Raw genomic sequence first — 22,786 nt, 5'->3', positions numbered from 1 at the left:
TAACTATTTTCATAGAAGCTATATTTATTTCATATTAAACCATCTATTTTCTTGACTTTAGATAATACTTTAAAGTTTTGTACAGTTTATCATATCTTTTCCAAGATAAATACCTCAATCTGTTTCCGAGGACATGTGATACGGACATCACGGCCTTCTACATGTAAGTTAGCAGAGGACATATTACCGCCAGCAACTGCAGAATACTGTCCAGCATCTGACATACGAACGGAAGGAATTACAAGACGGTGAACATATCTCTCACTCTGAATTTTGACCCTAAATTGAAAGGAGCACAAAACAAAAAGGATATATTAAATATTGATGACATTATTCAGGCAGACTTTAAAAAATAATGTTCTCAAGGCTCTGTTCACGTTAACATACTTTCTTTAGTTCATAACAGAAGCATGACAGCTATGTTGGATCCATTTCAAACTCTGATGGACCATATTGGCTTATTAGTCAGGTTTTCATCAAGGATGCTGTATTTTGACGGGAATAAACCTACACCGGTTTTCCCATTAAACAATATCAGAATCCCTGATGGAAACTTAAAGGCACAGAGCTTTATATTTTTAATACCGTATATACCGGCGTATAAGGCGACGGGGCGTATAAGACGACCCCCCAACTGTCACCTTATACGCCGGTATACAGTGGAGAAAAAAAAAAAAAATCATTACTCACCTCCCCCGGCGTTCTGTCGCGCTCCGGCAGGATGTCGCTCGCTTCTCGTCCCCGGCGCAGCATTGCTTTCTGAATGCGGGGCTTGAAATCCCCGCTTCCAGAAAGCTAATACACACGCCGGCAGCCATGACATCATTGAATGGCTGTGATTGGCTGAAGCCACGTGTGGTTTAGCCAATCACACTATTCAATGACATCATTGAATGGGTGTGATTGCTAACACGTGCGCCTTCAGCCAATCACAGCCATTCAATGCTGTCATGGCTGCCGGCGTGTGTACTAGCTTTCTGGAAGCGGGGATTTCAAGCCCCGCATTCAGAAAGCAATGCTGCGCCGGGGACGAGGAGCGAGCGACATCCTGCCGGAGCGCGACAGACCGCCGGGGGAGGTGAGTAATGAAATTTATTTTTTTTACACTTTTTTTTTTTTGTATTACCGGCGCATAAGACGACCCCCGACTGCAGAGCAGATTTTTCGGTGTTCAAAATTCGTCTTATACGCCGGTATATACGGTATGTAGTCTTTTTAATATGAACAAAGCCTTCTATTATTATTTTGGGAAGAACAGAAGGAAAGTTACCTGTCAGTGATTTGGACTTCTTGACCATCCTTCATCCACTGAACAGTCAAATCAGGCTCTGAGATTTCACATTCAAATGTTGCTCTTTTCTTTTCAAGTACTTTTATTTCTTTGATAGGTTTCCTGAATTCTATGTGACGAGCTGAAAGAAAGCAACACAGTAAATTAACATTCGCAAATCTTACATATAAATCTATCTAGTGTTGAAATTGTATGCCAGAGTGAGGACAGAGGTAAAACGTACCAATGTCCTTTTCTCGGACCTATTTCCACTTATTCTTATACAAATGCAAGGCAAATGCAACAGAAAAAAACATTTTCTATATGAGCAATGATAAACCTACCTTCAACATACAATGTAGCTTTAGACACTGCATTTCCAGCAACAAAGCTGTATTCTGCAGCATCACCAAAGTGGACATTTCGGATTGTAAGCGAATGGGTCTGTTGTTTTGCTTTTATCTGACTACGGTCTGTAGACTTGATTTCAATGCCATTCTTCAGCCATTTAAAAGTGATGCCTTCATGATTTACAGTAACTTCAAAAGTTATGGTGTCTTTCTCTTCAGCGTTGATATCTTTTAACATGGAAGTAATCAATATAGCTGAAAAAGATAAAGAATCATTCGCAATTAGGATTTGAATTTTTTTTAAAATTATGATCTACCTACGGATTAACAAAATTCTGGTAAACCTTCCTATTCTAGTATATTACAACACAAGTTCTAAACTATTACAATATCTGGGTCATTGGATTCCACATTACAAAAACATTATATATAATAATACTCATTTAACCCGTTCCAATCCAATTTGTATCCTGGTTTTCCTAGGGGGCTTACTCTTTTTCTGCCATTATACAACGGCGCTATATGCTGGCTAAAGCCAGTACTGCATGAGGTGACACATTGGATAGGCTCCGACAGCAGAGAGGCTGGCAATATACAGTAAGAGAACCCCGACGGATGTCTTCCAACATCGGAGCTGTACAGTCTTAATTCATGATGCCTTTAGATGTCAGACAGTGGATTGGAAAGGGTTAATTAGGAATTAATAGGTAGAAAGAAAAGGAGTTAATAAAACCTGATGGGTTGCAGACTATCACATACTTAGAATTATCAGCCTGTATTAAAACACAAACACATGGACTGTGCCCTTGATGTGCACACATTGCTGAGAAAATCCACAATAAAATCCATGTGCAGATTTTGATCACAGAATTGCAATTAATGAATTTTGTGGTCAAAATCTGTACAATTTCTGTAACAAATTGAGCATACTGTGAATTTCAAAATCCACAGCTTGACTCTCTTCTGCAATGGATTTTTTCAGCAATGTACATTTTCGTCTTGAAATCCACAGCAAATCCACCTAGTGTGAACCCACCCTTACATGGTCTTGACCGGGGTGGCTGTGTTTTCCAGTAAACTAACAGTCAGCCCATTCTGGGTTATGTCTCCTCATATACTCTTTGTTTAAACCCTGCACATTCTTTGTACTCTGCTTGATGGTCTATTTTATTCTATGTTCCAATATTCCCCTGTGCTCTTATGTCCAATTCTCCTGTGTTTTCTGTTTTCGACCCCATGTCACCTGCTCTGCCTGTTCTGTTTCTGTTCCCAAGTTCTTAGTCCTATGTACCTCTCCTGATGTTTGAGATATTAAAGCCTTCATATGTCTGATTCCAGTGGTATTTCTGCCTTGTCATTTCTACTGGACTCATCCTAGAGAAGACCACAATCTTGCCTGAGGGACCCCAAACTCCATGACAAAAATAAAACTATCTGCTGAAGTATACATACGTTTCACAGTTAAAGTTGCGCTGACTTTGTCATTTCCACAGATAAAGGTGTATTCAGCAGAATCTTCGCTGCTTGTATTCATGATAATCAGTTGGTGTAGTTTTCCCTGAACCACAATCTTAAACTTGTCACTCATTTCAATTTCCACTCCATTCTTCAACCAAATGGACGGCACATTAAAGTGAGACACCTCACATTGGAATGAGGCTGTTTTGGTTTCAGGGACCTCAATGTTTTTCATAGTCTTTGTAATATGTAAACCTAAAGAGTAAAAGAAGACATGTGATTATTACTCAACAAGTTTTCTAAGACAGCACACAATAAAATATCAGTAATAGAGATTACAAAAGAACAATACTACGAATTTCCTTACTTTCCACAAAGAGTTTGGCTTTGCACTCAAGTTGTCCAACGACAGCTGTGTATTCCCCAGCATCAGCAGAAGTCACATTTTGCAAGACAAGCTTATGAACTTTACGTTCTGATACTATTTTATGCTTGTCACTTGGCTTCAGCTCCACATTCTTAAAGAGCCATTTGACTGGAACAGTATCATGAGAAACACTAAGTTCAAATGTTGCTGGTGCATTTTCCAGAGCTGTCACATCCTTGGGTTTTTTAATAATTTTCACAGCTAAAAAAAAGATAATAGTACATTAAATCAGCTGTCAATGTTGCTGTATCTTTGGAGATATGTGTACTTCAGTGTAAATAACTTACTCTCAACATGGAGTCTGGCGTTAGCGCCAACCTTTCCAAGTTTAAAACTGTAAACAGACTCATCAGGAACAATACAGTTCTTAACTCTCAAGGTATGCACTGGTCCATCTACTGTGATTTCATATTTGTCATTGGATTCCAGTTCAACACCATTTTTGATCCACTGGGCACCTTTCACATCAGGGTGAGTAAGTTCCACACTGAAAATAGCATCTTGTGTCTCGGTAACAGTTTGGTTTTTTAGTGTCTTCTTTATCTTGACAGCTAGAAAAAGAATATAAGCAAAATGTTACGAAAGGTACAATCATCACTGAGCATTGTGTTCCATAAAGTTACATTTACAAAGGGCTTGTTCACACTAGCATTTCTGCAATCCGTTGTTCAGCTCCATCCTAGGAGCCAAACAACTGTAAAACCAGAAGTGTCAGCTCCAGCACATGCCAAGCTCTAATGGTGCTGGACAGAATGCATTGGTAATAGAGATGAGCGAGCATAATCGATAAGACAAACTACTCGAGCGAGTAGTGCCTTATTCAAGTACCTGCCCTAAAGATTCGGCTGCCGGCGCGGGTGACAGGTGAGTTGCGGCGGTGAGCAGGGGGGTGCGGGAAGGGGGGGGGAGAGAGGGAGAGAGAGATCCCCCCTTCGTTCCTCCCCGCTCTCCCCCACCGCACAACACCCCCTGCCGGCATCTGAATCTTTAGAGACGAGCAGGCAGGTACTCGAATAAGGCACTACTCGCTCGAGTAGTTTGCCTTATCGAGTATGCTCGCTCATCTCTAATTGGTAATGATTGTTCCATCTGGCTGCTGTTATGTATTTTCCCAGATGGAATAGTGTAGCATGCAGATAGCTATATTATTATGCTGAGCAGCTAACCTTCAACTTTCAGTTTTGCAGATGTTTTGGATGTTGCAACTTGAAAGGTATATTCTCCAATGTCTTCAAGCTTGCTGATGGGAATTATAAGCTGTCTCTTGGGACCAACTGCCTCGCTCTTTATGCTGTCACTGAAGTGAATTGGTTTTCCTTCTCTTAGCCATTCTCCTTTGGAGCTTGGATTAGCTACTTCACACTCCAATATTGCTTTCTGGGATTCAGCAACTGTGAGATCCACAAGTGGCTTGCTTATAGCACCACCTATAGCAATGAAAAGTGAACACAGTAAGAAAACGAGTACTGTTATTTCCCCGAAATATGTTGTAATTTTCCGAAGACTATTTTATGGTTTTTGGATTCGCGAAGTACCTGAAACTGTAATTTTTCCACTAGTTTGCTGTTCCCCTGCAAAGAATGTGTACTGTCCTTCCTCATCCTTCATCATATCAGTAATTGTAAGTTTGTATATCTTGCCCTTGGATTCGATCTTGTACTTTGGACTTGGCTTAAGTTCTTCATTTTTGAAAAGCCATAGTGCATCAATTCCAGCATGGGACAATTCGACCTCTAAGGTTACATTTTGTGTTTCTGTGCAAGTCTTGTCACTCAATCCTTTTATTATTGTGATTTCTATAAAATAAGACAAAAAATTAAATTCTAATATCCTACAATGTAAAATCCACCATGCAGAACGATTTAAACCCCACTAGTAATTACCCAAATATTGTAACCTAGATATAATTGTCTAAATGAGCTGAAAACGCAATAAAAAAACTATTCTAATACTTACTTTCCACTGTAAGGTTGCAAGTTGATTCCACTTTACCAATCAACAGCTGGACATGTCCTGCATCAGAGGCGTAGGCTCTTGAAAATACCAGTCTCTGCTTAGCACCTTTGGCAATTGCTTGAACTCTGTCATCAGGTTTAATTGATTGATCATTGATTGCCCATTTGGCAGATGTCATATCAGGAACTGACACTTTACATTCAAGGACAGCCTTTGTTCCTTCTATAGCATGGACATCTTTAAGAGGTATAACAATCTCAACACCTGTGAAACGTAAATATAATATTTATAACAGGGCTTGCAGATTACAGTTGGTCAATACAAAAACTGTTTGATAGATGTCAACACTCACTATAAACAGACAAATTTCCAGATGTGGAGAGATCTAGATCTGGTACGGTAAAGGTATATTTTCCAACATCATCTGCAGTAGTATCTTCAATAAGTAACATGTGTGACTGTTTGTCAATTACAATATGTATACGATCACTGGGCTGTATCTCTTCTCCATCTTTCAGCCAGATTCCTTGAGCATTTTCTAGAGATACTTTTACTTCCAGCTGAGCAATGTCACCCTCACATACTTTCTGATCTGAAAGACCTTGTATGATTGAAATAGGACGGGCTGTTGAAAAAGAAGAAAATAGAGTAAAATATCTATAAAAAGTGAAGACCTGTGAAAGAAATGATCATAAATACAAAACAATAAAACACTTACGTTTCACTCTCATATGTGCAGTGGTCTTTTTACCAGCGACTACAAAACTGTATTCTCCTTGGTCTTCTTTTGTGACATCTTTAATTGTAAGAATGTGACGTCCTCTGCGAGATGTAGTGACATATTTGCCATTAATTGTTATCTCTGTATCACCACGGTACCATTTACCCTCTATGTCTTCAAGGGAAATAGAGCATTCAAGCTCCCCAGATTGTGTTTCTGGAACCTCAACGTCCTCCAGTTCTTTGGTAAACTCAACAGGCGTTCCTGTAATACAAATGGGTATTTTAGACCATTTTTAAAAAGCGTAATACTGCCAGTCTACAAAATTAATATGAGTACTTTAACAATACGTATAATTCTTTGTAGTTGTGATCACCAGTTACTTTCTATTATGTACATTAATGCTTTTCCTCACCTTCAACGATGAGTTTAGCAGTTGTCTTAACAGACTCCTCTTCCTTAAGGGCACAAGAGTATTCATCAGCATCTGACATTTCAATAGCAAACAATGAAAGGAAATGGATTTTTCTTTCAGAATGCATTCTGAACTTGTCACCGGAGTGAATTTCCACACCGTTTTTGAACCATTTTACTTTCACAAATGGCTCTGATGTTTCGCACTCAAAGGTTGCTATGTTGTCTTTTTCCTTTGCTGTTAAATCTTGTAATGCTTGTGAGAATGTAATTAACTGCTTGCCTGCGCAGGAACAAATAACATTTAATTAGGTCATACAAAAGTAAAACAACATTTTTTAACAGTGGAAGAATTATTGACTAGAAATGTCCCACCTTGCACAAGCAAAAATGCATGACTTGATGTTTCACCAGCTACATTGATGGCCTTTACCATGATACTGGCAGAGTCTTCTGCAACAACATCTCTGATAACCAATTCACAGACATTATCTTCTGGCCAGTACCAATAAATGCGGTCAGATCTTTCAACCTTGACACCGTTTTTGAACCACTGGCACTCTGGATCTGGCTTTCCTACAACACGGACACGAAAATGAGCTTCTGCTCCCTGAGCAACTGTTTGACTCTGAATTCTTTCAAATATCTTAGGAGCTTCCATGCTTGGGGATAGCTCAATTTTGTCTGGCTTGTAGGTTGGAATAGTGATTTTGCCTTCAGCTTCGAGTGCTTTCTTTTCTTCCTCTGTTAGTTCTTTGGTGAAATGAAGGAGTTCTTCCTTTGTCTTCCTTAGCATATCCTCATAAGCTTCATCTTTTCGACGTGATTTCAGTTCCACAGCAGTAATAGCTTCATAGTAGCCTTCTTCTGTCCTGCGCTTAAATTTGCTGCGAAGTTCTTCTGATTCTTCAGAGATTTTGTCATGAGTAATTCTTTCAGCCCTCTTAAGTTTGACAAATTCCTTTCCTCCTGCATCTACTTTCTTAACTTCAAATGGAAGTTTGCCTGCCTCAGTCGGAGGAGCAGAAACTTTTGGCTCTTGAGTTCTCCTAAGAACAGACCTAAAATCTTCTTTCTGCTGAATCTCTAATTTCACTGAATGTTCAACAACACCCTCAGGATTTTCTGCTGTGACTTTAACATCACCAGAATCATAAGATTTGCAGTCAACAATTTCAAGGTAATATATGCCATCATAGCGAAGTCTAAATCTTTTGCTTTTACGAATAAGCTGTCCATTGAGGTACCAATTTACTTTTGGTTGTGGATATCCAGTAACACGACACCGGAATCTTGCTATTTCTCCTTCATAAACTCTTGAGGGTTCAGGGAACAAAACAATTTCTGGCTTTTGTTTTTCTTTTATATCTTCTGTCACGCCTGCAAGGGCACCTTCATGTGCCATTCTTTCTAATTCTTCAATTCTTTGCATACCTCGTCTGCCTTCTGGCAGCTGAGTTTCCTCAACAAGGCTTTTCTCATCTTTCACAATTAAAGTTGCTGATGTGTGATCTGTTCCATATTTATTAGTTGCCCTACAAGTAATAACACCACTGTCTCTGGGATAAGCCACTTCATAATCAAGACTGCAGTATCCAAACTCATTCACCATTCTGAGCCTGTTAGCAGCAGCCAATGGCTTTCCATCATGAAGCCATTCGACAACCATTGTTGGGTCTCCAATTGGTGTAAGACGACACTCGAAGTGTGAAGGGCCAAAGCGCTTAAGCCTTACTGAAGTCAGCTTCTTCTTAAAGAATGGTTTTTGCTGCTTCTCTTTGTCATATAGGTCTCCTTCTTCCCATTGTTCCTGACCATAACGGAGATGTAAGGGCTCTAGCTCTGGAGCTGCAATTTCTTTTGCCTTGTATGTTCCTTTTGGAATGATTAGTTTTCTCTCTGGTTCAGGCTCAGCAAATTCCACCTCAACATTTACTTTGCATCTAGTAGTGTCACGTCCAGCTTTATTAATAGCAGTGGCAGTATACCACGCAGAGTCATTGCCAACTACAGACTGAATTTTGAGTGCTGCTTGTCCTTTATTTCCTTCAATTCTGTAAATTAAAGACAGTGTACGTCAGTGTCTCACTGAATTTGCATTTTGTGTAAAACAGTTTAAGATACAAATAACATAATGTTACTTACATTATGTTTGGAAATTTGTGTGGTGCTACGATGTCGCTGTTCTTTAGCCAAACAATGTCAGGATTGGGGTTGCCTACAGCTTTCACACCCATTTCCAGTTTATTGCCTTCTTTGACGCTGACATTTTTAAGTTTTTCCACAAACTGTGGTCGTTGTAAATGTTCCTTTGCTGCAAAGAAAAGAAAGAAACTCAAATTAAAGAAGACTACATACAGCACATTTTATCAGAATATAGATGCATTGCAAAAGTATTCTACCTTCAACAGTTAATGTCATTGAGACTGAGGTTTTGCCAGCTCTGTTCTGAGCTATGACGGTCCATTCTCCAGAATCGGTTGGCATAGCTGGGACTATGATAAGTGACTGTGTTCCATCTTCCTTGATAACAATTTTATGTGTATAGTCATTGACAATTTGTTGGCCTTAAAGATAAAAGTTATTGGTCATTAAATATTGTTTCCTTTAATATGTTTTATGAAACAGGTATAATAAGTAAGCGATTTCAGTCAATAATATTATTTCCTTCAATAACACAATTTCTGTAAAATGTTCAACATTTTACGTGAAAAATACTGCATCTAATCAAATATGTAACGTTATATAATAATATTTCTTCAAAGGCAATACAAAGTCTATATGACATTAATTACCATCGTGGAACCAAAATGTTTCAGGCATTGGTCTTCCCACAACTTTCAAGTCAAATCTTGCAGTTTGACCTTCAGAACATTTGAAGGATGCAGGTTTCAAGACAAAGACTGGTTTATACAATCTCTCCAACTGGGACTCATCAGTTTCATCCAATCGGCGAGCAGGAGAACGTGCTGGAGAGCGTGCGGGGGAGCGACTTGGTGACCTTGGAGATACAGACCTATAAAATTAATTAGACATTAGAAATGAACAATACATCGGAAGCAGAAGATCACTGAAACTTTTCTGGAAAATAGCAATACCTTATTCTTTTCACAGCATCTGGGGCTGGTAAATAACCTGGAGCTCCAGTTGGTGCCACTGGCTCCACATACAGCTTTCCAGAGCAAATGGCATTTGCTTTAAGATTACTGGCCAAAGCAGTATAAATTCCCTCATCTTCAGGCAAAAGAACGGGAATGCGCAGACTGGCCCTTCCGTCTTGTAGGGTTTCCATTTGATAGCGTCCACCATGTTTAATGCGTTTACCATCTTTGAACCATACAATCTGCAATAAATAGACAAATTATTAGTGCACTACTGAAGGAGGTATTTGTAAAATTAATGTATTTAGTGTCTTTTTATTAAAACCCCAGCCATAGTTTACATGCAATCTAGCTCACGTTTCAAAGCAAAAACTGAGCTCTCAATTTACTTAGTCATCATACCATTCTAACATGGCACTCCATAACATGACATATGCTTAAGGTATATAATAACAAATGTGTTAAATACCTTTGGTAATGGGTAGCCAGACATCTTACAGTGGAAGGTGACTCCCATTCCTTCAAGGATCTGGTAACTTTTCAGTCTAGTATCAAATCCTGAGTCGATTATTTCAGATTCCGGAACGTCAATAATCATCTCTTCTCCGTCTTCTGCAAGTAGTTCTTCTAAGCTGATCTTTATAATTCTGTATTCAATTTCTTTGATCAGTTTCTCTTCAAATGCAGTTAGCAGATATTCCTACAAAAAGTTAATTGAACAATGATATTAAATATATCCATTAACTTACTTAAACTATGAATTACATATTTTTGTATTCGCATTTTTGTTTACTAGCTAACAGTTTTAGGGGATAGCATTGGTATCCCACGAAATATTTATCCCAAAATGATCAAGCTTAAAATTTTGAAATGATCTAGAAGGACTATAAACTTCAGCAAATAGTCCCTATAATGGCTATACTGTACATATGGCTCCATAAAGAAGTGAAATTGTGATGTTTTCAAAGCCTTTCATCATTCTTATATATGAGTAGACATTTACCTCAGCATGAATTGTAGTTTTGACTATAGTAGTATCCTTGGCCATCTTCTTTCTGATAAGGGCTTGTTCTCTTTCATATTCCTTATCATATTCAATGCGAGTGGCCACAGGTGCGACTTCGGCTATTTGTGGTTCAAGTACATATGGAGTTGCTTCTTCATGCATCCTCATGTAGGAGTCATATTCAACTGTTAACAGACAAGAATTAAAAAGGTAATGTAAGAGATAAAGATATGCAATCATTACAATTCTATTTATGATAGCTTTGCTTTTCTTCCTATTTGGATCCTCCATTACCTTCCTCCAGTAGACTAGTAGTTTCAGTAGCTTCTCCATATTTGTTACGAATGACAACGCTGTATTCCCCAGCATCATCAGCGAAAGTCATAGAAATCTCAAGTTTGCAATCGCCAGTGTCCTTGTTGTATGATACTTTATATCTGAAAGGACATATATACGTATTGTAGATTGATACATATCATAAATTTATATGACAAGCATTTTATATCACAATTGTTTGAATAATGATGGGTATATACTGTATATTGCTATCAAAACTTATTTTTGAATGGACCAAGAATATAAATATATACATAATTATGATCTTCTAAATAATAAACTCTATATTATGACAAAAATAATATTGACTTAAATCGTATATAAAGATATACAATTTTTCTTTGTTTTTTAATGTATTACCTGTATCCAGTACTTAGGGGAACACCAGACTTTTTCCAGTAAATATGTGGCTTCGGGTTACCTCCAATCTGACATTCAAATATAACCCGGCCTCCCTCAACTAACTTCTGGATTGTTAGTTTTCTGATGAAGTAGGGAGCTACTCCTTCTCCAGTTTCAACAGGAGCAGTCAACTCTACTTCCATCTTTTGTTCTTCTGTTATACTGTAATGAAACAGTTTATAGTGTTAATAATTGACAAATTTATGGCTTATTTCAAAATTTTCCCTCTACATCCTTCTAATTATCTGCATTTGTTATATCAAAGGCCATTCACTGATTAAGGTTGTACTAGACACAGGAGCACCTGTGTACGTGTGGCTATGCCTAGGATGAGCTGCAGTATCGGGCACAACTCTGGTTTTTGGCTCAACAGTGGAAGGGCTATGGCCCATTGTTCTGCTCAATGGTGGGGAAAACTCCTTCAACTTGTTCAGTTTCTTATCTAAACTTTCTTTGTTCAATTACCATATTGCTGTAAAGAAAAACCAAATGTCTTAAGGCCCATTTAGACTCAAAGCTGTCTGTTGAGTGAGAATCGTTGGGTCTAACTGCACTGACATCGTGCAGTTTTCGTCAACAGTGTGCTGAAAGAGAACAATCAGCCTTATCCGGCGTTCACATCGGGATACAACTGATACTATTGTTTCAGCTGTATCCCACTCAGTGAACACAGCCAGGGTATGAAGAACACAGTGGTACAGCTGTGTTCTTCATACTCCGCACATAGGCCACAGCTGTATAACAGCTGAGCGCTCCGAGAACAGAACAGTTGGATACAGAAGACAAGCGGCCCCGCTTGTTTTCTGCATACTCCGCTCGGAGCCCAAAGTGATCGCTCAAAACTTGAGTGATCACCTTGCTAAATGCACACCATGATTATCGCTCAACTGTCGCTCAAAAGACGTCTTTTGAACGATAATCATTGTGTCTAAATCAGGCATTAATGTAACTTGTAGTTCTACACTATGTGTCATATTTACTTATACTGGCATACTGCTGTGAGCCGGGTAGGATTATAGTGCAAGAAAAGGGAGTAATTGTCTAGTGTCTCTATTACTTAGGCCCTCCTTTACCCAATTCCCTTCAGATAAAATATAAACCAAATACTGAAATAACAATGGAAAAAATAATTACAGTTTCTCTTCTGTCATTTTTTCCATAAGAGTTTCTCTTGCTTCATACTCTTCAGAAACTGGAAGAAAAGAAATGGAAGCGGTTTGAAAAAATCTGTAATATTTGATATCATACAATCATTTAGGCCCCGATGACACCAGATTTTTGTATCCTGTACTTTCTTTTTCAAGATTGAAAAAAAGGTATCTTTAAAACAGGATATAACAGGATGCCCATCTTGTTGCATCCAATTGCTGTAGACTTCTATTTTACAAAAACAGGATCCGGTTCTTACATAAGACATAACAAGGAACTTGCATCATTTTTGTGTCCTGTTGCATCCTGTTTTAATGCTAAATCTGCCTAAGAGAAAATAGGATATTTTTAACAGGATGCAAAAACATGGAGTGAACAGAGCTTTACCTGGCATAATGTGATATAAATCTGTAGATTTACAACTAAATGACTAACTCAGCACTGCTATGTGACCTTATACAGGATCACAGTAAATACTTTTGCAGACACATAAACATCATATGGTCAATGCCAACCTCACTTCAAACAAATCACCACAAGCACTAATCAAACGCACAGTCATTTTTCACACATATCCAGACTCCCTGTTATCACCAACATACTGGTTTATAGGGATTGTCCCGTTACTGGATAACCCTTTTTCAATAAGACCCTCTGTATGAAAATAATAAACAAGCTATATTTACCCCTTACCTCCCTGAGATCCAGCATTGCAGCCTGCTGCAGTCCTGGTGATTGTTGTGACATATGATGTCACATGAAATCAAGTGACAGCTGCAGCCAATGAGAGGCTGCAGTGTAACTGCTTATTCTTCTGGCATCAGCACTCACATCTTGAGTGCCATGATGCCAGGAATTGAAGAACATGATCCTGCAATTTCTCATTGGCTGCGGTGGTCACATGATTTCCTGGGAAATCATATGCTGCTACAATCACTGGGATCACAGCGGTCTGCAGTGCTGGATTCCAGCAGCCACAGAGTGGTAAGTATATGTCAGCTTATTATTTTTATCCTATTGAAAAAGGATTGTTCAGTAACCAAAAACCCTCTTTAATCGCATCAGATGATTAGTGCAGCATGAGAATAGGTGCTATACTTTTATCCAAAACTTAAAGTCCATTATTATTTTATAAAATATACTTTCTCCACTTAAAAACTACACAGATACTTTGCCCAATTTCATGCTTTTAGGGCATGACTACAAGACTTTAGCATCAAATTAAATTCTCTAAGTCTTTTCGGATCCAAGTCAGGTTGTAGCCTTATAGTTATTCTTAGTTTTAATGGACCTTTCCACAGTTCTGTTATTTTGTAAAAACTCTGTTAAGATGCCATCCATAAAATTCAATGCCAAAAAATGAGCCCACGGGCACCAAATATCTTACAAATGTCCAGTTGTTCACAAAAACACATGAAGGTAATAAAATGCAGTTGCTCTTATCATTCTGTACTCTTGCTATTGTGAACCACCATCCAAATAAAACTCAAACTAATGGCATTGCCTTACCTTGCACAAGAAGGTAGCAAGAAGTGCTAACGGTGCCTGCCTCGTTAGTAGCTGTGCAAGTAAATCGGCCACTATCTTCAGCAAATGCCTCGCGAATCACAAGGCGTGCAATTTGTTGCTCAAAGGTAATTTGGAAATCAATTGAATTTTCAATTCGGTAATCCTCGCGATACCAAACCACAGTTGCTGAAGGGTACCCAGCAATGGTACACTCCAAAGTGACAGACTCGCCTTCAAGGACTGTCACATTTTTCAAACCCTGTGAACAATAAAAACATATAGTTTCCTTGATGAATACAGCCAAATCAACATAATTTCTGGCACCAGGTATCAACTTTTTCAGGTACAGTATATGGTTTTTGTTTGTAAAGATGTGTTACTTACAGAAACTAAAGTTGGCGGAGTAACAGGAACTTCTGCTGGTTCAGGTACCCGGGCTGCTTCCTCAGCCTGAAACATATGGTAAAGTGTTAGCTTTTCAACCAACATCGGTCTAAATATACTTTTAATGACTGATGTAAAGGATTTCTCCTGCATATGGTCATGTTAGAAGCACAATAAGTACTAGTAATACACACACTTAGAGAGCAGCGAGTAGTAAGGAGATGGACTGTTGAGAAGAAAGACTAATTTTTGTTATTGTTGGACATTACGAGAAGAATCAGAGAAGGCGAAGAAGTTTCTTGATAACCAACCTCATATTGGTACTGAAATCTATCTTCACGTGCAAAGCCGCCTGAAACACTCACGCCTACATCTCTTTTCATTTCAACATCAAAGCGGCCTTTGGAGACCTCAGTAGTCTCTGTCAAAGAGAATGGTGGAGAGACAACTTTTTCTGCCACCGCTCGAGGTTCAGCTGGCCTTAGATGAGGAGCTCTCACAGATTTTGTGATCCTTTCTGAAGTTCCTGTGATTAATTCTTTTTCCAGAGTTGCTATCGCCGATCCTGCAATTGAAACCTAACCCACCCAAGAGGAAATCTGTTATCTTACAATCACATAGCCATACACTTTAAAGATTTGTTCTGCTTTTATCCATACTTTAATGATTTAAATACTGCACTGTTTTTCCTGCTGAAATTGCTGTAACCATCATTGGTTTTAATTCTAACTAGTTCTTTGGGTCTTTTGAGCACTTTATGCATTTTTTAATTATGATCAAGTTGACTATATTTTTGACATTTTTTGTTTGTTAGCTTATTTCTTCCTAAAGGTCAATGAATAGAATGGGCTTTGTAAGTTAATTCTGATTGTCGCCTGTGCAGCCACTGTGGGTGCTGAATAATCAGTTGAGTAATCAACAACGGACTGAAAGATTCATACATTCTGGGGTTAAATGTTTCAAACATCGAATTGGGGGTGCAGCGTCTCCTGCAGCCTTGCCATTTGTGACTGTGCTACACACTACTGTATATAAAAGCCTTTGCATGACAGCAGAGGTTATTCATATACAATGCTAGTGTATAGCGCCACCACAAAATGGAAAGGTCATTGGAGACTCTGCACCCCGTATACATTTTTCATAAAACTCCTGAACAATATAAAAGAACCAACAGGAAAAAGCTTCCAAATATGGACTTTAGTATCAATCAGATATTTTTAAAGTATGAGAAGTGATGTAGTGATGTTATATGCCACTAATGTTTGGAATAGTTCCCATAAATATGTAAATTGTTTTAAGATATTTTAACGCTATTCTAAAGTGGATCATTAAAGCTGGTAGAAGAAAACAGCAGAGCATCTTTAAAATCAGAACAATGCAAGCAATAAGTAGTTGCTGTCAAATTACAGTTCACGTAAGACACATCGAAACATAAACATGAAAAAGACATCCAGCTAAGAAAAGTGTTATGTGCAGAAGATGGAAAAAAGAAAAAAAAAAAAAGCTTTTTTTTGTGTTATACATTTACTGCAACTAAGAAGAAAGTATAAAGGAAATTGATTATGTTAATTGGCAGTCTTTTTAGTAGGAAGTAATAGAACTGCAAAGTTAAAAAAAATACAAGTAGGTTTTTCTGTATTATTATATTAATGGGATATTATGGGGTGTTTAAAGAATTTCAGATAATGTGTATCAGGCAAAACATTACAAATATCCACTTGCTAATTCCAAAAATATCCAGTCTATCAAATAAGATACTGGAATTATATTCTTTGTGCGGTTGGTTATAAAATGGATATTTGTAAGAAAATGATGATAATTAGTGTTGAGCGTATCATTACAGTAGAACCCAGTTTCGGGTTGGATTTCGCTTAAAGTTCGGTTCGGCATGAGCCTGAATCTCGGCTGGGTTGTCTCTGCCGAAACCACTAAATTTCTTCTTCTTCATTGTCTTTTTTTATCATTAGGTTTCCTGCTTCTTTTTCCTTCTTTTTGTTATTCCTTCTTTTAAAAAGGAGAAAGATGAAAAAAAAAAGAGAAGGAAAAAGAAGAAGGAAAAAAAGAGAAGGAAAAAGAGGGAAAAGGATATTTTTCTTTATTCTGCTTATGCCTCTTTTTTTTTCTTTGTTTTCCATCTTTTTCTTTCTTTTTTTCTTCATTAACTTTGCGTTGAAAACAGTTTGAAAGTACTTTGGACTGAAACAAACATTTTGCCCAAATTCGGCCAACCGGCTGAACCGAACTTTTAAAAAGTTTGCTCATTAGAGATGAGGGAGTATACTCGCTAAGGCACATTACTCAAGTGAGTAGTGCCTTAGCTGAGTATCTCCCCACTCGTCTCTAAAGATTCGGGGGCGGCGCGGGTGACAGGTGAGTTGTGGTGGGGAGCGGGTGGGAGCGGGAGGGAGAGATCTCCCCTCCATTCCTCCCCGCTCTCCCCCGCCGGCATCCGAATCTTTAGAGTCGAGCGGGGAGATACTTGGCTAAGGCACTACTCGCTCGAGTAATGTGCCTTAGCGAGTATACTCGCTCATCTCTATTGCTCATCACTAATAATGACGATGATGTTAATGTTGTGAAGCTTTAAAGCTGCCAGTGTAGTCAGATGTATAACCGGCAGTAGTGATATTGTATTGCCTGATATACATAGCAGTCATTTCTTACCTCATGAGTGTGTTCAGCTTTTGGAACGGTAACTTTAGCGACGGAAAAGTGAGGAATAGGTGTATGTGAAATTGTTTGCTCCACTTGGACTACTGGTATGGTTGATGGCTCTGGAATTCTTTTAATCTACATTAATCAATAAAGATGTGTTGAGTTTTGTATGAAGTACAGTTATAAAGAGAAATAATGGCGGCATATAAAAAAATCAGGGCCTAACCTGTGGAACAGGCGATGGCACGTGTTCAATGGGAACTACTTTTGGTACAGTTGGGACATGAACTTCTGGAGCTTTTATAGGTTTAGTGACAACTTGGCGCTCAGGTGAGAACTCAACTGCTTTTCTAGCAGAAACATGCTCTTTGTATTCATACTGCAGAGCTGCTCCTTCTGCATAACCTTCTTCTGTGTATCCTGGTAGTCTAACGCGTGCGAGGTCAACTGCAGCGACAACTGTAGCCACAGCTCCCGCTTTTTTCCCAGTTTCCATCTAAAGGCAACATTAACACAGTTCAGACAACACATCCTTGAAGACATGAAGAAAAGAAGGTGCACAACATTTGCAAGAAACACAGACACGAACAAGGATATAAAGTTGGTTGATAAAGCTGCATATTTTTGGTAACTTTGCGATTATTTATTCCCAATGGAAGCAACAATTTATTGGCTGAGGACCTACCAGTGAGAATGAGCCGTACTAGCACAATAAGCATTCGTAAATCCTTGAGAGTTTATTGTTAAAGGGTCTGAGCATCCAAATTTGTTTATTCATTATGCCTTTCAACATAATGAATGCCTCTCAGAACGATGTAAGGCTAAAGTCATGCTGTCAGGGCTGCAGGGTTGGCATACTGTAAAAGTAGCAAAAATCTTGTGACATACATAAGACATGGTCAAACATATGTCAAAAGCATGTCCTTTGGCACATGTCTGGCGAGTAGATGTTGGGATCCTGTCCAAATCTATTGAAAAACATGGTTCATTGTGTTTTTATTTGCATATATCTGGCATAGTTAATCAGCCAATGCTATATGAATTTAACCTTACCCAATTTAATTTTTCCAGATGGATGACAAAATATAAAAGTAGTTACCAATGAAGATTATTTAAAGTGACCCTTTAAACAAAGTAAACTGGAATGCTTTTGGTAATTCCCCATTCAAAAATTTGGTTCTTCCAATCAACATGACATGGATACGGTTTGCTTTGCATTCGGATACTTTACCCGTTTCATGTTCTCTACTGTTTGATATATTGAATAAACAGGAAATACAGCTACATATAATACACAGGTGAACAAACACATAAACAATAGTAGCTCATATAAAAAACAGGAGTTTATTCTGCTCTCTTTTCTTATATGGCCCAAGGTTTTAGCATGCACAAGGTGTATACAAGTGTAGCAACCGCTGCCTTGATCGCCTGTGCTATCTGAGTAGCACACCAAGTGAAAAAGAACAGCCGGGCTCTCAAATAGCACAGAGCTCCTTGGCACGCTAGGCTATTAACGTAGCATGCCAATGGTCAAGTGCTGCAACGATTGCTACATCTACATGTGCCAATTTGCAAAACACGAAACGAAAAGAGGTGATTGAAAACAAACAAACACAAAGAAGATTGGAATAAGAAGTGCTCCGTGGTAAAGATAAGTGCAGTGGATGTGGTCAATCAGCCGGTACCTCGTCAACTTCTGTTTGCAAGTCAGAAATATCTAGCATGTCTGTACACAGAAGAGTCCGACTCCTTGCTTGCTGTACAGCGGCCAGGACCGTAGCCACAGCCATTAATTTCTCAGAATCATAAGTTATCTGTACAACCATTAAACGTACACGACAATGTAAATGTATAGGTTCTTAATGCTTCATAACAGTTGTTGTGCAAGAACAAACACCAAGTGCTTGGGTTATGAAAGTCTAAAATTCATACATGTGTGGCCAGTGCCAGAGGCTGTGTACCTTAAACATGTAACAATGGACTTTTAGCACCCAACCGGAGTTACCAATTTTTTAACCAAAATCTCAGTATAATGAAGACCTAGGTTGAGCCAGTGGTAGTGGTCACAGGGTCTTAGTTAGTAGACATTCCTTTGTCATATCAGATATTCCGAAAGGAAGAAAAAATATAATATCAAGGCTTTTGTTAGCTTCTACATTTCCGACCAAAAATATGGGTTATGTACTATTTGTGCACAACCGGCAGTTGAAATCACCTGTTCTTGAACTACGTGTATCTGTTCACGCTTGGTGGCAGCAGCTTCTACCGTTCTTGTAACGGTCTCTTGTCTGCTTTTTTCACCGGACACAACTACAGTGCTTACAGAAGTTTTTTCAGCTTCTTTCCTGACCTGGTATTTATGAAAAAAATTATGTTGCTTATAATAATAATAAAAGAAATGGTAAAATAGGACTATAGTTTGTGCAGGATAAAGAACTAAGCCTTGTTCTTCGCATGCCAGAAAAAAATCTAAACTTTTTTTTTCAGACTAGCCAGACAGAACTCATAGCAACCAATCAGAGCACAGCTCTCATTTTACTTCAGTAGTAGCTGAGCTGTGATTGGTTGCTATGGGCAACAAAGACAGATTTTCCTTTTAGACAGATTTGATAAGAATGTGGTGCCCGGCTACTTTTTCATGGCCCACCCTGTATATTTGACTTTTATTAAATGAGCCTTTTTTTGTATTTTTTTAGCATGTATGGTGATGAACCAACTATTGTTTATGTGGAACATGTAATGTGAACTCGTCTAATCGTTCGGTACTATATTTCACTGCGAATGTATACTGTTTCTCGCTATATACTGGCTTAGTTCTTTATCCTGCACACAGTATAGTATCAAAGAAAAGCAGATGAAATAAGTGAGATGAAAACATGTCAATATATGTTATCTGGTGAAGGTGATGATGAAATGGTGAGGGTCAGTGAAGCATACAGCAAGCTCTTGTTATATTTTGCTTAGGAATCGGGGACAAGCTGGTCCGAAGAGTATGATGCTCCAAGTTTGGGTCAGTAAATCCCACTTTCAGGCCGGGACATACGTCCGTATTACGGACACAGAAATGCACCCGTAATACGCTCGTCTGAAAGCAGCCATAAAGTGACATCCAGCATAAGATAGTCTATAGAGGACCTAAATCTTCTTGTCGCTGCTCATTCCATTAATCTGAATGGATGTTTGCTTAGAATACTGAGTTACATTTCCGACAACAGACGTCTCTGAGCAGCGCAAGGGGATTCAAGAACTCTCTAGAAAACTTTACTTCTGGAATTCAGTGGTAGCATGTGACTTTACCAACGTGGGATTCCAAAGCACATATAGCCTTAAAAGGTGCCAGCCTGCCCCTGGTTTAGTTGCATAATTGCTCTAAGTGTTATTAATGTTTGACTTTATTTTCTACCTGCTCATGGACAGGTTGAATTTGTACAGCAGTCATTGCTGTCCTTTTAGCAGTCAGTTCAATGGCACTTGGAGTAGGTTCCCTCTCTCTGGCCAGGTCAACAGCAGCAACTACAGTAGCAACGGCTGCTGTTCTCCCTGCTCCTTGGACCTATAGCAGTCACATTAAAATACACATTTCACAGGTGTAATGAAGAAAGTGACAACATAGAACATACAGTATAAAGAATCATTTACCGTCTACTACACCAATCACGTTAAGACATAGGCCACACAGTGAGTACACATGATATGCAAAGTTCAGTGTAATGCTATGGTTGCAGCTGCAGGAATGCCTTCCATCATACAAGGTGTTCAGAAGCGCTGTCATGTATCCTTAAGGAGAGCACCCACAAAGTGTGTGGAGACACCGAAGGGGTGAGTGGATCAGGGGATGGTATAGTCTCTCCCCAAGGAGAACACCTAGAAGGGGTGTGGGGACACCTAATAGCTAAGTAAGGAGACTTATAAGGCCATGCTAGCTCCTCTGGGAAATGTATGCAAATAATAAGGAAGATGGAAAAATACCTCTACAGCGCCATCTATCGGATGGCAGCATTCATTGAAGGAATGCTGCCATCCGATAGATGGCGCTGTAGAGGTATTTTTCCATCATTCTTATTTACAAGGTGTTCAGTGATGTTGTGACTACCCCAAAGTTGCAGTGGACTGCAAACTTCACAATTTTATAGTTGTGCGATGGTTGCACAATAGTTATAATTTAAGTAGTGCACTTCGACTCTCTGTCTAGCCCATGCTTAATAAATCTTTGTATTGATGTATACAATGAAGTCACGTACCTCTCTGGTATCTATTCCAGTAACTGTGACCTGTTCCCTTGATTCCCACTTCTGTTCCGTCTTTAAGTGTGAGGCTACAAGTACTTCATGCTTCCAAGGAGGGGGAACTTCAGCACCTACTGCTGTTGGAGTTACCCTTGCAGGAGAAGGAGACTTCACAGATCTAATTGGAGAAGTAGACAGTCCTCTTCCAGCCGGAGAGACTGATCTGAGGGTGACAAAAGATATTCATGTTATGATTTATTAACCATAGATATAACGCACTTTCTATCTTACAGATACATTTACATTTTGGTTTAAAATATCCATCTGTCTTTTTATTGAATGTCTGTATCCAGCAAGGTGAATACACTGCATTAAAGGGCTAATGAAACTGTAAATGGTAGTCATCTGCATGAGTTTGATTTTGGGATACGAACACTAAAACAAAATCTATTAGTGAAGAAAACCTTATCATAGCATAAAATTCTAGAAAGTACTACAAAATCAGAAAGCATAATATTATTTTGTCAAAGGATGAAGGGTATATACAAGTTGAACATGATTCTGACAAGATTGCATTCTCAAAAATATACAGTAGATGGCAGTATTTCTCTACCTGAAATTTTAAGATGTTAAAATAAATATACTTTCTTGCAAGTCAACTACAACTTGTTATAAAACTAATAAGGTAATGTATTTTTTTAATCAGACAGATTTGGACAGATTTATTTTCTCTGTGCTGAATGGCTGAGAAGCTTCACAAAGAGAAGAAGAATAGAGATGAGCGAACGTACTCGGATAGGCACTACTCGTCCGAGTAATGTGCCTTATCCGAGTACCTCCCCGCTCGTGCTGAAAGGTTCGGGTGCCGGCACGGAGCGGGGAGCTGCAGGGGAGAGCGGGGAGGAACGGAGGGGAGATCTTTCTCTCCTTCTCTCCCGCCCGCTCTGCCCCGCTCCCCGCTGCGACTCACCTGTCAGCAGCGGAGCGCCCCGAACCTTTCAGCACGAGCGGGATGGTACTCGGATAAGGCACATTACTCGGACGAGTAGTGCCTATCCGAGTACGTTCGCTCATCTCTAAAGAAGAACCCTCCAAATATTGTATGCTTACCAGCATAGCAGCAAGCTATTTTCCAGCCACAAGGTTTTGTTAATTGTGCGTTCATAGGTAGTGCTGAGGGAACCAAACTAGTAAAACACTGTTTTGAGTCAAACTTTGCTAAAAGTTCAGTTTGGCACAAAGCAGAGGGGAGTTTTTAGCAAAATTCTACCTGAAACAGGGTTCTACTGGCTCGGTTCACTCAACACTAGTCCTCCACACTGGTGTATATCACTGTCTAAGAGCCAAAGAAGCCGTGTATAACACTATCAGTTATACACTACATGGGTTTTATAGTTCTTACACAGTGTTATACATCAGTTC

At 39.0% G+C, this 22,786-nt stretch overlaps 1 protein-coding gene across 1 annotated transcript in view; it reads right to left on the bottom strand.

The window, feature by feature from the left end:
• TTN (titin) overlaps positions 1-22,786 on the bottom strand; it is a 266,817-nt gene that overhangs the window by 225,001 nt on the left and 19,030 nt on the right. The window contains exons 7-36 of the mRNA XM_066577800.1: positions 21,380-21,587; positions 20,542-20,691; positions 19,354-19,488; positions 17,365-17,634; positions 17,148-17,273; positions 14,795-15,061; positions 14,484-14,549; positions 14,100-14,358; positions 12,576-12,633; positions 11,400-11,603; positions 10,998-11,140; positions 10,701-10,888; positions 10,167-10,397; positions 9,695-9,939; positions 9,392-9,612; positions 8,999-9,163; positions 8,742-8,910; positions 6,972-8,650; positions 6,598-6,879; positions 6,180-6,446; positions 5,814-6,086; positions 5,462-5,725; positions 5,041-5,301; positions 4,672-4,932; positions 3,793-4,056; positions 3,446-3,706; positions 3,073-3,333; positions 1,615-1,875; positions 1,271-1,412; positions 114-279 (exon numbers count right to left, since the gene is read on the bottom strand). Of these exons, the coding sequence (XP_066433897.1) occupies positions 114-279; positions 1,271-1,412; positions 1,615-1,875; positions 3,073-3,333; positions 3,446-3,706; positions 3,793-4,056; positions 4,672-4,932; positions 5,041-5,301; positions 5,462-5,725; positions 5,814-6,086; positions 6,180-6,446; positions 6,598-6,879; positions 6,972-8,650; positions 8,742-8,910; positions 8,999-9,163; positions 9,392-9,612; positions 9,695-9,939; positions 10,167-10,397; positions 10,701-10,888; positions 10,998-11,140; positions 11,400-11,603; positions 12,576-12,633; positions 14,100-14,358; positions 14,484-14,549; positions 14,795-15,061; positions 17,148-17,273; positions 17,365-17,634; positions 19,354-19,488; positions 20,542-20,691; positions 21,380-21,587 (7,747 nt within the window). The remainder of the gene's footprint in view (positions 1-113; positions 280-1,270; positions 1,413-1,614; positions 1,876-3,072; positions 3,334-3,445; positions 3,707-3,792; positions 4,057-4,671; positions 4,933-5,040; positions 5,302-5,461; positions 5,726-5,813; positions 6,087-6,179; positions 6,447-6,597; positions 6,880-6,971; positions 8,651-8,741; positions 8,911-8,998; positions 9,164-9,391; positions 9,613-9,694; positions 9,940-10,166; positions 10,398-10,700; positions 10,889-10,997; positions 11,141-11,399; positions 11,604-12,575; positions 12,634-14,099; positions 14,359-14,483; positions 14,550-14,794; positions 15,062-17,147; positions 17,274-17,364; positions 17,635-19,353; positions 19,489-20,541; positions 20,692-21,379; positions 21,588-22,786) is intronic.

This window comes from Eleutherodactylus coqui, chromosome 8, assembly GCF_035609145.1.
Source record: "Eleutherodactylus coqui strain aEleCoq1 chromosome 8, aEleCoq1.hap1, whole genome shotgun sequence".
Classification (NCBI taxonomy): Eukaryota; Metazoa; Chordata; class Amphibia; order Anura; family Eleutherodactylidae; genus Eleutherodactylus; species Eleutherodactylus coqui.
This window is presented reverse-complemented; position numbering and strand designations above follow the sequence as displayed.